General features: G+C 50.0%; 1 protein-coding gene across 16 annotated transcripts in view; it reads right to left on the minus strand.

Annotated features, from left to right (window-relative positions):
* Window positions 1-14,597, minus strand: part of Ptpru (protein tyrosine phosphatase, receptor type, U) — a 69,850-nt gene that overhangs the window by 41,400 nt on the left and 13,853 nt on the right. For 15 of the 16 annotated variants that reach the window (XM_006538674.3, XM_006538673.3, XM_011250215.3 and 12 more), the window contains exons 2-7: window positions 13,976-14,107; window positions 10,852-11,123; window positions 10,326-10,407; window positions 10,106-10,221; window positions 9,673-9,847; window positions 8,938-9,231 (exon numbers count right to left, since the gene is read on the minus strand). In XM_006538674.3, the coding sequence (XP_006538737.1) occupies window positions 8,938-9,231; window positions 9,673-9,847; window positions 10,106-10,221; window positions 10,326-10,407; window positions 10,852-11,123; window positions 13,976-14,107 (1,071 nt within the window). Of the gene's footprint in view, window positions 1-8,937; window positions 9,232-9,672; window positions 9,848-10,105; window positions 10,222-10,325; window positions 10,408-10,851; window positions 11,124-13,975; window positions 14,108-14,597 lie in introns of those variants that run through there. The other variant, XM_011250216.1, reaches the window with a different exon arrangement.

Raw genomic sequence — 14,597 nt, forward strand, 5'->3', positions numbered from 1 at the left:
GGGTGAGCTCTAGGCTACTATGAGAGCATCTCAAAAGCACAAGGTGAGGCTAATCACCTGAATATGGTTCCCAAGACACACATGGTAGAAGGAAAGTACTGCCTCCTGCAAATTGCCCTCTGACCTCCACACATGTAGTATGATATGTATACTCACATATGAACACACACATTACACACATACCTCACAGACACACACACAACCATACATACCACACACAGAGAGATACAGACACACAGACCACATACACAACACCCATACACATTACACACAGGCACACACAGACACAACCATACACACCACACACAGGCATACACACGTATGGCACATGCACACACACCACATAAACCACATACACAACACACACCCACATACCACATGCAGACTCCACACATACATATCACACAAACACACACATACAACACACACACACACACACACACATACAACACACACACACACACACACACACACACACACACACACACACACCCTGCTTCCAAAGTGAAACCAGGCCCCTTCATGAGCAGCTGTGAAGACCCCGTGACTTAGCCCCTTTCAGGGCTTAAGGAGGACCCTGGAGTCGCTGTCTGTGACAATTTACTCAGCAGTCCCCTTATAGCAGATACATCTGGAAATATCAGTTCACACTCCCAACACAGGAGTGCATCGGTGACAATTGTCAGCCTAGAAGCTGAGCGCAGCAAGTTCCTGATCCAGCCCAGCTTTCATTTCTTCCCCAGGCCAGGCAAGAGGCAAGTCTTCCTTCAGCCCTATATGCAGCCATCAGAGAGAGATTTCAGAACCTGCTAACAAGGTCTCTTGACTGGCTCCCTTCTCCCCAGAAGCCAAACACTCCCAAGTCCCATCCCAAACAGAAATTTGACTTGGTCTCTGCTCTGCAGCTCTGGGCTGTCCTGTGTGCACTGTACCAGGGTATCTACAGGAGCCAATTTGCCACTCCTGTCTTCTCTCTTGTGAGAGTGGGTCTCAGACCAGCTCTGCCCACACTACCCTGTGCCTGGAATACCTGCCCACCTTCCTTCCTGTCCTTCAGTTACTTGTTTCCTTGTCCTCCTGCAGGATTTCGATAAGGACAGGTCAAATTCAAGGTACACTGGCTAGACAGAAGCTTAAGACTTCAGGGAGCAAGACTGCAGGGGGTGGGGGGACCCCACCAGCACCAGCAGCATAAGTCTGGCTCCTGGAGATCAGTCTTTCTAAGGAAGATGCTAGGCTCAGAATTTCCAGGCCTTCCCAATTTTCAAAAGAGTTAGAGATTCAGAGCTTTTATACTGTAATATCCAGATTTCTAAGCACTAGCAACCCACTCAGGCTACTTAAAAGCACTGCTTAGGACTCAAGACCGCAGTCTCTGCCGTGGATGGTAAATGCTAGCTTGGGTGGGCATCTCCCTTCCAGCAGCTGGGTGACCCTGGTCTGCCCAAGAAAGGCTCACTTGCTTCTTCTCTTTGATCATAAGCAGATGCTGGGGCTCAAACACAGTGTTGACCAAGACTGGTATGCTGACTGAAGGGTGTGAATCCAAGAGTCTCTCTACTTCCAAAGACCATCTGCCAAGCACTCCCTGGCAAGAAGATACACACTGGCAAGAAGGTGCTCAGGGACCAAGAATCCCTATCCGGGTGAATCCCACAGGCCACTCAGATACCAGAGAGTGGGGGAGTTGGGAAAAGAAGACACACGTAGCTTCTATTAAATCAACCCAGCATGGGTTGATTGCAATGATGCCAGCGAGCGTCATCACGCCAACAAACAGGGTCAAGTGCATCCAAGTTCACATCCAACATCCACTCCCCACCAGCTCTGCAACTCCAGGAAAGTTACCTAACCCTTCTGAATGACTTATGTCCACGGAGGAAATAATGCTTACTTCAAAACTGTGAATTATCCCAGCACTGGGTGAGAAGGGGTCAGAGGACCAGAACTTCTAGGTCATCCTCAACTACCAAGCAAGTTCAAGGCCAGCCTGAGGCACATAAGACCCTGCCCCCAAAACAATCAACAAAACCAGCTCCTTTAAAGACCAAATATAAGCCAGGCACAGGCCTGCAACCCCACTACTTAGGAGGTAGAAGCTAGAGCAGTGGTTCCCTACCTTCTTAATGATGCGACCCTTTAACACGGTTCATCATGTCATGCTACTTCATAACTGTAATGTTGCCACTGTTAGGAGTCATCATGTAAATATCTGTGTTTTCCAGTGGTCTTGGGTGACCCCTATAAAAGGGCCATCTGACCCCCCCAAAGGGTTCCAAGGACGTCTGGCCTAGAGGATCAAGGTTATCCTATGCTACATAGTAGTTAGGGGTTAGCTTGGGCTATATGAGATCACGCCTCAAAATAAAATAAGAAAAAAGGAAAGATAAGCATCTCATGGGGCCTGGTAGAGCAGAGTGGCCAGCCAATAGTAATCGATAAAGAAACGCATGCACCAAAGCGAGACTTCTGTAGCAACATGAATTAGCAGAAGCATGCCGCAAAGCAATAACACGTCCGAGCCTTCTAATCACTCCTGACTGTTTACCCTAAAGAATACGATTCAGGAGAATAGAGGGAACAGCAAGCATTTAATTTTTCGATGTTGTATAACAATAATAAGGATATAGAGACAAACAACCCAGCAATCTGGGGACACAGTGGATATCTGCTGGCAATAACATAATTACAAACGGTGTCACACACAGACCAACGAAGCAGAATCCTGCGCGCCTGCTCCATCCCAATGGCAAGCGTGTGAAAATGTGCACTGAAGACATATGGACGGAGACTGGAACAAGACAGAAAAATGAAGGCAGCTGTTGAGCTAGGATGGTGATTCAGAGCGGTTTTTTTTTTTAAGCCTTTTACTGGTGCAATATTATTGTTTTTACAGTAAATAATAGCGTGGAAGGAATTGTGGGCCTGCAGAGCCTGACAACACAGCTGCCCAAAGGCAAAACACCCCCCAGGCCGGGGGCTCCAGGGCGGTAATGCCGACAAAGAGGAGCCTGTGATTAGGAGGGGATCTACCCACCCGGCTCCTGCCCCATCCCCACCCTTGGCTAGCCTGAGAAAAGTGTTTATCTGTACCTGACACTAGTGGGCACTTAGCCCCAGGCAGGGGAAGTGCTGATGTCAACACTCACTGGAAATCCAGAGGTGCCAGCTGTGGTGGCTAGTGCTGCATCTCCGTCTAAAGGATATAAAGCCACCTGGAGACCAGTCTCAGGGCATGCCCGTGTGGGATTTTCTTGATGAGGTGAACTGAGGTGGGAAGACCCACCCCAGACAAGGGTGGCGCTGTACCATGACTTGGATCCCAGACTGGATAGTTAGGAGCCAGGAACCTGAGCTCCAGTATCCAGCATTCTGTTCTCCCTGACTGCCTGCCGTGTGGCCAGCTGCTTCAGGCTCCAGCTGCCCTGACATCCCAGGCATGATGGACTGTACCCTCAATCTGTGAGCCAAGATAAACACTTCTTCAAGTTGTTTCTATCCCAGCAGCAGGGAAGAAGCTAAGACACCAGCTCTGCCCCTGGCTCTGCTGGGCTCTTATTCATCTGTAAAATGGGAACGATCAGAAGTTATGACTGTTTGGCAATAGCCTCGGGTCATAGGAAGTTGAGTCAGGCTGTACAGGGCAGTAGTTCCTAGACACAAAGAATGGCTCAAGCCCAGCCTGACTGCTCAGCTTCACCGGCAGAAACAATATGCCCAGATATTAAAAATTACACACTCTGTTCCCAGACTAACCACAAAAAATAGCTATACATCCTGGTGGCTACCAGTGTGTGTGTGTGTGTGTGTGTGTTTGTGTGTGTGTGTGCATACACACACATATATATTTATGTATATAATTATCTATCCTTCAGCCTCCCTAAATGTACTCAACCTTCATCCCTCAGAAAGGTTGAGGTCCTTCACTGATCCAATAAAGCAGTCTTAGCCTGTTGAGACTGAGTCTGTCTGCCTCTCTGCATCACTTTTATAAAATGATGATGCACCCCGTGTGTGTGGTGTGTGTATCTGTGTGTGTGTGCCATGCCAGAGTCTGCCTCCACACAGTGATTACAAGCACACACTATCACACCCATCTCTTTTGTCTCTGACAGCAAGCACTTTGTTGACTGAGCCATTTCCCCAGCCCCACCCACATCCTGGGTCCTTGACCCACTGATTGCAAGCAAGTCCCATCCCCATCTACACACTCCGGAGAATGCAGCAGAGATTTTTCCAGGGCCTCAAGCTCTGATTTCTTTTCTTCTAAGTGGCAAGTCAAACAACGCCTTCGAAACATGAAGAACATCATACCGATGACGGCTGTCGCTTGTGGAGTGCCTGTGGTGTGCCAGGCACACTACTCTACACGTATCTAGTGTGCTCCCCTACAACTGCCCAGAGTAACCCAAAACACAGCAGGACCCACAAGTCCATCCCTAAATTCACACTCCCCAAAAACTGAACAGTAGGTTCCAACCTCAACAGTACTGACACGTTGGATCACATAACTGTCCCTGGATAGATGTCCCTGGCCTCTACCTTTTCATGCTAGTAGCACCCACCAGCAGCAGACAGTATGGCAGGCAGCATGTCTCCAGACACCACCAAACGTCTCCTAGGAGAGAGAATCACCACCACACCACCACCACCACCACCACCACCACCACCACCACCACCACCACCACCACCACACCACCACCACCACCACCACCACCACCACCACCACCACCACACCACCACCACCACCACCACCACCCGCCATTGAGAACACTGACAAGAGAAAGGGGGGGGGGGAGGGAGAGATATGATCTTGCCCCGTGGCTTTGAAAGCCATCAACACCCTCTCTGTACCAGTGGCTTGCACCTTCCCCTCAGCCCCTCCATCACCCATCCAGCTGCCTGGTGGGGATCGCCACTGCCACATTTAATGGCATCTCAAAGTCATTGTGTGCAAGGCACAGCTCCTGATCTATGACACTCCTCAGGTCAGCACCCCCCCCCCCCAGTGCCCCCCAGCTCTGCTGCTGTGGGCTCCTTTGCAGTCCGAGACAGCTCCATCTATCCATTTACTCAAGCAAAACACCTTGGAGCAGCCTGGGCCCCTTCTATTCTTTCTTCTTCATCCCCTAGCAGATCTATCAGCAGATGCTGCTGACTTCAGAGCCAACCAAGCTGAGCAGCTTATGGTCGCTGTCATCTCGGTCACTTCCACTCGGCTCCCAGATCCGGTCTCTGACTGCAAAGACTGCGGGCAAGCGCTTTCCGCGTGTCTCCTTCAGGAAACTTTGCCCTCTGTCACAGTTTGGCTCTCTGTTGCTATGATAAACAACATGACCAATGCAGCCTGGGGAAGAAAACGTTTATTTGGCTTCCACTTCCACACCATGGTCCATCATCCAGGGAAGCCAGGGCTGGAGCTCATTTCTCATTGCTCAGCCCTGCTTTCTTATACAATCTAAGATCACCTGCCTAAAGGCCACCCATACTGAGCTAGATCCTCCCATATCAACCATTTAATCAAGAAGATGCACCTCCGATATGCTCACAGGACAATCTGATATAAGCATTTCCTCCATTGATGATCCCTCCTCCTAGGTGCCTTGTTTGTGTCCAGTTAACAAAAACCTAACCAGTACACCCTCCTACAGTCAATCCTTCATGAAATCTCCAGGGCAAAGCCGAACACCAGTTGCGCACGCTCACTCTTTCCGACCACCAGTTGCGCATGCTCAATCCTGCTCTCCAACCCCTGCTGTCACTACCCAACTCCCTCACTGGTTGAATCTGACATCCCAAGCCTTGTTTATACATCTTCTCTCACAGGTTTCCCCACGCCTCCAGGCCTTGGCACTCAAAGGTCTGTCTGTCTGGACTGTTGCCTCCCTAGCTGCACCCCTATAGCACACCACCTGGCTCAGCCCCTCACCTCCTGCTCAGGAGACTCTGATGACTCTGCTCAGATGCCGCCATCTCAGTAAGACAGTCCTTCAGCTTTTTATAAATAACAATCCTACGCCCCCTTCTCGTCCCCGCCCTGATTTATTCCTCCTCACGCACTTATCACCATCTGACAGGCTATATATTCCACTTGTTTGTTTATTTATCATCCGCCTCCTTCTGCCAGGACACAAGCTCCCTGCAGAGTCTTAAGAGGACACAAACGGTGGTGGCCTCTGTCTAGGGTGCTGCCATGTAACCCTAGCAACTATGACATTATCTGGCACATAATAGACACTCAATAAACACCCGTTGGCCGAGTCTTTACGCTACCTTATATGGTAGAGATTAATGTTGTTCCCACTTACAAAATAAGAAGAATGAAGTTCTCAGAGGGTACATCACCCCACCCACCCAGACCCCTCAGCTAGAAGGCAATCACCACAGCCACACTGGCTCACCATCTCTCTCCCAAAGTCTGGCATTAAATTAGATTTTAGTTGGCCCACAAATCAGCTTTTAATAACACTTAAGAATATGAATTGCAGGCTGTCAAGATGGCTCAGTAGGTAAAAAATGCTTGCTGTCAAACCTGACAACTTGAGTTCGATCCGCAGGACCCACACGGTAGAAGGAGAGAACAGACGCCAATAAGCTGTCCTCCAACCCATGCGCGTGGTGGCAAGCACATGCCCACACACAGACCAACCCTAAGTAAATAAATTTCCCAAAAAATAAAAATAAAATAAAATAAAATAAAATGTAATATCAATTGTAAAAACTGACTCTTAACCTTAAACATCATACATTATTCAAAGTACACCATGGATATAAAGATGAAACTGTTACACTCTTAGAGAAAAATAAAATAAAAAAAGAAATAGAAAAAGATTTTTGACCACTAGGGCTAGGCAAGGAACACTTCTGCTTGGCTCCAAAGGCACTGGGCAATTTGAGAAACAAAAATTCATCAAAATTTAAAATGTTTGCTCTCAGTCCATGTAAAGACAATGAGGAGATGAGATCCCTACCGGAAGAAATACCTATATATTATAATCCATTAATCCATTAATGCATTAATAGTAAATTCGAGGTACATCTAGTATCTAGAATGCATAAAGAACTCTCAAAACCCTATAGAAGAAAAAAAAAGCAATTCTATTAAGAAATGAGCAATGATACGAACAGGCGATCCACTGAGCAGCACAGGCGGCGGCAGCCATGTGTGGAAAGATGTTCAACAACACTAGACTTACAGAAATGCAAATCAGGACCATGGAAGGGAGGGAGGACTCTGCTATTTAAAGCAATTGCTGCTCTTGTAGAGATCCTGGGGTTCAGTCCCCAGGAACCACATCAGGTGATTCACATCTGAGAGTGTAACTCCAACTCCAGGGGGCACCCAGGACTCTCTTCTGGCCTCCTCAAGTACCTGAGCTCATAAGTGCACATACTACAAGCACAAAAGTGCTTGTACACAGTCACATATGCTCGCACACACACACACACAAACCAGCAAAACACTATAAACTGTCATGCATGGTTCTGTTGTATAAAACATCTCCAAAAACTAAATCAAGAGAGATAGAAAGTAGACTGGTGTTTGACTGGGGCTTCAGGATTAAGATGAACTGGGCGAATCATTAAATGGCATAAGGTTTCCACTTAAGAGTGATGACATATTCCAAAACCAATCATTAATAGTTGTGCAACACCAGAGATACTTAACACCTCTAAACTGTAAATTTTAATGAGTGACATGTACGAATGCAGATCATACTGTAATAAATCTGTTACAAAAAAAAGTGATTCCAAAAAGATTATATACTGCATGATGTCACTTATGGAACATTCTAGAAAAGAGAAAACTCTAGAAATGAAGGACTGATCTGTGGTTACCAAGGGGGTGGGAGGAGGAAGAGAGATGTGGGTATGGTCTAAAACAGCAACAGGAATTATCTATAGCAACACTGAGTGCTTGGGCTTCCCACTGTATACACAAACCTACACCGGTGATAAATTACACAAAACTAATTACACATACTGGGGCACACAAACACCAGAAACTGCGGGAATCTGTTACAATAGCTATGGAGTCTGTGGGCTTCATTTTGTTGTTACACATTTTTGTTACATTGTATACATTATTTTTCAGCTGCACATCTGGCTTGGGGAAGGGGGCACACATCTGGAAGTCAGAGGACATCTTCTGAGAATGGGTTCTCGCCTTCCACCCTGTGAGTCTCCATACTGACTGGGTTGGCAGCAAGCACCTTTTACCAACTGAGCCATCTTGCCAGCCTCAGATGTCAATCTTCATTGTAAAATTAAACCATAGTTATCTAAAATGGAACTGCTGTGGAAAACATTATAGAGTAAGGAGGACCCGCACATGAATCTACATCGAGAATCTACATTTCTCACTAAGAAAATTCTAGAAACAGCAGCACACTGACATCACAGAGAACCCTGTCCGTTTCTCTTATTAGTCTTCTGGGTGCAGGTGCATCGGGGTCCTTAGCAACAGCTACTTTATCCTCCGAAACAAGGGAGAACTGACTTCTGACTCAATGCCAGATCCAAGGAATCCAGCCAAAATCCATCACACACAATTTTTAATTGATAGGGTTTAAGGATTGTTACCCAGCCAGTTAAGAGTTCTGGTCCCATCTCTGCCGCTTACTGGCTTTGTGTTCTTTGCCCAGTCGCCTAACATCTCTGTCTCAGTCACCTCATCTGTGAAGTAGGTATGACAACAACCTATCACAGGGCTCTGGTAAGTTTCGTGGTTTGTTTTCTTGGTCTGTCTTTTTGTTTTGTTTTGGTTGGCGGGGGTGGTATTGTCTTTTTGTCTCTTTTGTTTATCTGGTTTTATTTTTTTGAGACAAGCTATGGAGAAATAGCCCAAGCTATTTTATCTATGTGTCAATAAATGTGTGTGTGTGTGTGTCGGGAGGCCTTGCTGCCTCTGTGGAAGAAGGCCGTCCTGCCACTCACCTGCGCACTTGGTCCGGCTGATCAGTGGTGGCCCAGGGCGGCCTGTGCCTCCATCTCCCGGGCGTGTGAGCAGCACGCTGATTTCATACTCAGTGTCTGGGTCCAGATGCCACAGCTTGTAGGTCTGCAGGTTGACAGCGTGCACCTCGGCCCACGGGCCCCGTGCCATGCGGTACTCGATCTCCTTGCGCACGATCGGCCCGTCGCCAATGATGGAGTTGGTGTTGAGCTGGATAATGAGGTAGGTGGGGCCTGCACGCAGCAGCTGTGGGGGCGCGATGGGGGTGGGAGGCTCTGCGACGATATGCAGAAGAGGAGGAGCCTACTAATGCCACCATGTGGCCCTAGAACTCCATAACTCAGCCACGCCCACTCCGAACTCCCAAGTTTAGGCCTGGGGGATCCCAGCACACTCGCTGGGTTAGCACCTGGAAGGCGCATAGGAATTTAGGCCCGGGCTCCCTGTATCCTTCTCTCACGCGGCCAGCCCATCCCTCTGCCTGGCAACACTGTTCAGGTCACAGCTAGAAAATACCTCTAAAACCTAATCCTCCCCTATCACGAGACTCTCTCTTTCCTCCCAGGTCCCTCGAGCTGCTATCAAGCGTTCGGCTAAATCTGCTGTGCGACCTCCCAACAAGTCCTCCAAGGAGCTAGCTCCATGCACACCTCTACACGGACTCCGCCCTATCCTCTCCCCACCAGACGGGCCTTCCTCAAGGCCAATCGGCTGACCTTTGACGATGAGCTCTGCAAAGTTGGAGACGCCAGCACCACGCGGGGCCTGGGACACGCAACGGTACAGATCCTGCTCTGAGCGGCCTACCGAGGCCAGCGGAAAAGTGGCCAGGAAGCGACGGTGGCTGATGTGCCGCACCCCGGCCGCAGGCACCAGCACTCCACTCTGACGCTGAAGAGAAAAAAGAGAGTTAGGAAGCAGTGTACTTGAGTCCCTACTATCCCCTGAGCATTTGAGGATCCTGGAACTGGCCTCCATCCCAGAGTTAAGGGGATGCTAGCTGGCAGAGCACAGCCTAGGGGAGGCAAGACACTGTGTATATAGGTGTATATAGATGCTGGCATATGAAGGGAGGACCCAAAACCCCAAAAGGGTACCAAGCCAAGGAGGCAAAAGGTCCTTGGAGCCAAGTCTCTGTGGGACGCTCACCTGCAGGAAGAAGTGTTCTGCCTCTGCGGCTCTGCCTGCTGCCATGCATTGGAAGGATGCGTTCTGGCCTGCATTGACCTCCACGTCCCCAAGGCGGGAGAAGTGAGGGGCCTTTGCTGTGGGAAAACAGGCAGAGCCCCAGCATGAGCTGGGCCTGCATGCCCTGCAGGCAGGAGCCAAGGCTACCCTCATCCTTATGTCTGAGTGGACTGGGACTCACCGCAGGGATAGCTGAAGAGCAAGATGTCGTCTAAGCCTATGTAGCCCTTGTGGTCTGGGGAGATGAGGGCCTCAAACAGCACCTGAGGGAATAGGAGGCCAGTTGCCAAAGCGACATCCCTCCTGACCAGCTTGGCCCCAACCCGACCTCTCTCCACCATCCAATGCCAACCCAGCTCACACAGAGCCTTACTACCATGCCAGCTGGTTCAGGGCTGTGGGCAGAGAAAATAAAATCACAGTCAAGGCTAGAAGTTTCATCCCTACTCTTGACAACTCCCTCAAAGCAGCAGATTCATCTAGTCGGACAGAATCTCCATTTGAGTCCTGTTCCAATTCACCCTCAATAGTGGCCATCCTATTAACAATGACCTCTGACTCTGTACCCACACTGATGCAGTCGAACTCCAAACTCAACGCCAGATTGACTCCTGATGCTGAACAGCCTAGTCTGACGTCAGGGGTGGCCTGCCCCTGCCCTTACCTCCAAGCCCCAGCAAGCTGACCACTGACTAAACCCAGCCCACCTGATACTCATTGGGCCAGAAGGTGCTGACAGCCAGCTCAGCCTGGTGCCACTGACGGCCGTGGGATCCGGTCATATTCCACACGGCACTGCCCAGAGGGCCCCCATTCACGCGCACGTAGACCCCCAGGGTGCCTGGGCTGTGCCCATCCCTGCTGTACAGGAAGTAGCTGAACTGCACACAATGGGTGTCGTTCTCGCTCAGGGTCTGGAAGATGATGTGGGCCCTCTGACCTGGGGCATGCTGAGAAGCATTGACCATCAAGTAGGCACCTGCAGAGAGAAAAAGAAAAGATGGGAGGCCAAGGGAAGCCAGGGTCACACTCTGGAAAGGACAGAGATGAAGCAGCCACCGGGAATGAAGGGTTTGGGCTCTCGAGTTCTGTTTCCCAAAGGAGAAGGCTAGGACAAGAAAAACACAAACTCAACCTTGTCAGAACCCACGAGGCCCCTCACCACCCACAAGTCACCACTCTCCCTAGCCCTGTATCGGGTCACATATCACAGGGCCGGTCCCCTGAGGTCACCGATTCCAAAGCTTCACTCGCTCCTCCACCCCAACCCCCACCAACACACCGCGCGCGCGCTCGCCTCTGGCTCTGATCATTCATAAAGCCCATGGCAGCCTTGCTACCAGCCTGTCATGCCTCAGGCCTTTGCTCTGTCTTCACACACACAGGCTCCTGAGCCTGGAGCTTGATGAATATGTAGGACAGACTGAATGAAAGGATTAACCTCCCTTCCCGCCCACACCAGGTTCCTACACAAACACCCCACGTTCCAACCAGAAGATCCTGTCCTCGATGTGTGATGGAGAAGGTGGGGAGTGTCTCAGAGCCTGGCTGGGGATCAGGCTTTCCTTGGGGTGAGGGCGATGCAGATGCCAAGGAGGAGCCCAAAGCCACCCTTGCAGAGCAGCCGCTGGCACCGCCTTCTCCTAGACTTGGCTGAGAGCACATTCTGAGCCTGCTCAGGAGGGCTCCCCAGGGACTCTGCTAAAGGGAGATCTCATTCATCTCTGTGAGCCTGGAGCCCTGGGAAGGTGGCTGCTGCCTGTGTCCTGCAGGAGTAGGGAATGAACGTCCGGGTCCCTATCCCCACTGGAACCCTAGAAAGGACACATCCAAGCCAGACACTGTATAGCCAGCTCCTGTGGACTCTTCTCTCCCCTAAGGTAGCTCCCTCTTCCAGCGTGACACCTTCTTGCCTCCTCCTCCATTCCCTGTAGCCCTCCCTGCTCTGACATGCACCCCTCCACCCCCAGGGCTCTCTTTCTTCCTCCCGCTCTCCTCTGAGGGCAAGACTCCTTGTTTCATCCCTGTCCACCTGGACTTCTCCTAGATTGACGATCTAACAAGCTCACCCCTCCTCCCAGACCTAGTTCTTCCCTGAGTCACCAAGGAAGAAAAAGAGGAGAAGACCACAGATCTAAAAATCATGAATCTATGCCAGATTCTTATACTTGAGAGCCTACTAAGACCTGGAATAAATGGCTGGGTCCGGGGGCGCACAGAGGTCACACAGAGACCCTGCAGGGTAGGTGCTTTTATGCATCCCCCTCCAACAAGCTAAACAGTGATGCCTCTAAAACACAGACAAGGATGGAGGACCCTGAAGAGAAGAGACACACCCAGAGTGACGCAGTTGGGCAATGACCAGAGAGGTAGGGAAGGCCATGGTGGAAGCCGAGTCTGTTTCCAGAGCCCAGCCAGTGCCAGCCAACCCCAAGGGATCTCTCACCTACAGCTGCTAGTCCACCCACCACTAAGAGCCGCCACTTCCCTGGCCCACTCTTGCCAGCAGATGCTGGCATCTGCTGAGAGTTGAACAGCTAAGGCCCTGGGCCACCTCTATAACAGGACACAGGGGAGGGAGACCCTGGCTCTCTCTTCTGCCATTTCCTCAGTCTATCCTACAATGCTTCGTCAGTAATAAACTGGCTCAGCTGGCCTCGATCTCTCTTGCCCTTTTTCCTTTTAAAAATACATATGTGATGGTTTGTATATGCTCGGCCCAGGGAGTGGCACTGTTAGAAGGTGTGGCCCTGTTTGAGTAGGTGTGTCACTGTGTGTGTGGACTTTAAGACCCTTATCTAGCTACCTAGAAGTCAGTATTTTGCTAGCAGCCTTCAGAGGCAGATGTAGAACTCTCAGCTCCTCCTGCACCATGCCTGCCTGGATGCTGCCATGTTTCTGCCTTGATGATAATGGACTGAACCTCTAAACCTCTGAACTTTATGAATGGTGTCCTTATAAGAATTGCCTTAGTCATGGTGTCTGTTCACAGCAGTAAAACCCTAACTAAGACAACATATATTTTTAAATTTTATGTATTTGGGTGTTTGCCTACATGTCTGTATACCAAATATGTGCAATTCCTTAAGAAGCCATGAGAAATCATTGGGTCCCCTGGTTGTGAGCTGCTATGTGGTGCTGGGACTTGAACCCAGGTCCTCTGAAAAAGCAGCTAGTACTTTTCACCACTGATCCATCTCTTCATCCCTCTCTTCTTTTCCTTCCAGTTTTATTTTAGGGGCAGTAGCTCACCAAGTAGCCCAGGCTAGCCTCAAACTTGTGACCCTCCTGCCCCATGTCTATTCTTCTTGTAATTTCCAGTTGATTCTGTGCCCAGTGAGGAGGGCCACTGGTTGCCAGGCACTCTCAAGTATCCTCCACAACAGCAACTATACAACTGGCACCCTGTGTGCCACCTCGGTGCCCTGTGCTATGGGCCACTGTTCTCCCATTTCACAGTCAAAACAATGAAGGTTCAGAGAAGTTGAGCAGCTTACTAGAGGCCACTGAGCTAGCAAGATGATGGGGCTGGGATTTGAACCCACATCTTTATGATTCTGGAATGAATGTTCTCAAGCCACCATTTGAGTAGGAGACCAGTACTAGAATCTACATTTAGCCTCCAGACTCCCAGTCTAGTGATGACGTGTACACCATTATGTCAAGGTTGGGAAGGGTCCAGGGTTCCCAAGAAGAGGGCAGCAGTGTACCCAGAGACCCCATGTCACCTCTCTTAGGTATCTTCAAATCCCAGAAAGAGCAGGAGACGCTGGGGAAGAGCTAGAGAAGAACTGGGAGGAGAGAAATAATACTGAGGGAGTGTAGGCTCACCATGGGGCAGGTCTTCAGGGGTCCGGGTGCCGGGGTGGATCCGCACTTGCTCCCATTGGAAGTCGTCATACTGAGCCTGGCTGAACTCGCAGGGCACGACCGGGTCACTCGCCTCCTCGAAGGTGCAGCCAGCTGTGAGGATAGGGCCTGGTTGGTTAAGCTCAGGCAAGGCCACTGATGAGGAGGACCCCAACACAACACTTTAGGTCCCCTCACTGTCCCCTCCTTCTTCTCAGGCCAACCTCTTCCCTCCTTAGCATGGTTCCCTCCAACTAACAAAGTTCTCCCTCCTCCACCCTAACACCCTCCCCTCATTGTCCCTTACCAATACCAAGACTTTGCATTGGCCACTCCCCCATCACTTCCCAGAATCCTCCATCACTTCCCAGGATCCCCCATCACTCCCCAGGATTCCCCAACAGCTTAACCATCCATCAAGGCTCTCCTTAATAAAAACAACCATCATCCTTATTGCATTATGCAGCCTCAAGCCGGCCTACAAGATCAGCACTAGATTAGCCCCATTTTACAGGCTGGGGGCCCAGCATAGAATGATGTTAAGTACCAAACGCAGAATGTGGCTTTCTGTGTCCATTAACAATGTGATAGATGCCAAAGGAAT

This window comes from Mus musculus, chromosome 4 (genome assembly GCF_000001635.26).
Source record: "Mus musculus strain C57BL/6J chromosome 4, GRCm38.p6 C57BL/6J".
NCBI classification, from domain to species: domain Eukaryota; kingdom Metazoa; phylum Chordata; class Mammalia; order Rodentia; family Muridae; genus Mus; species Mus musculus.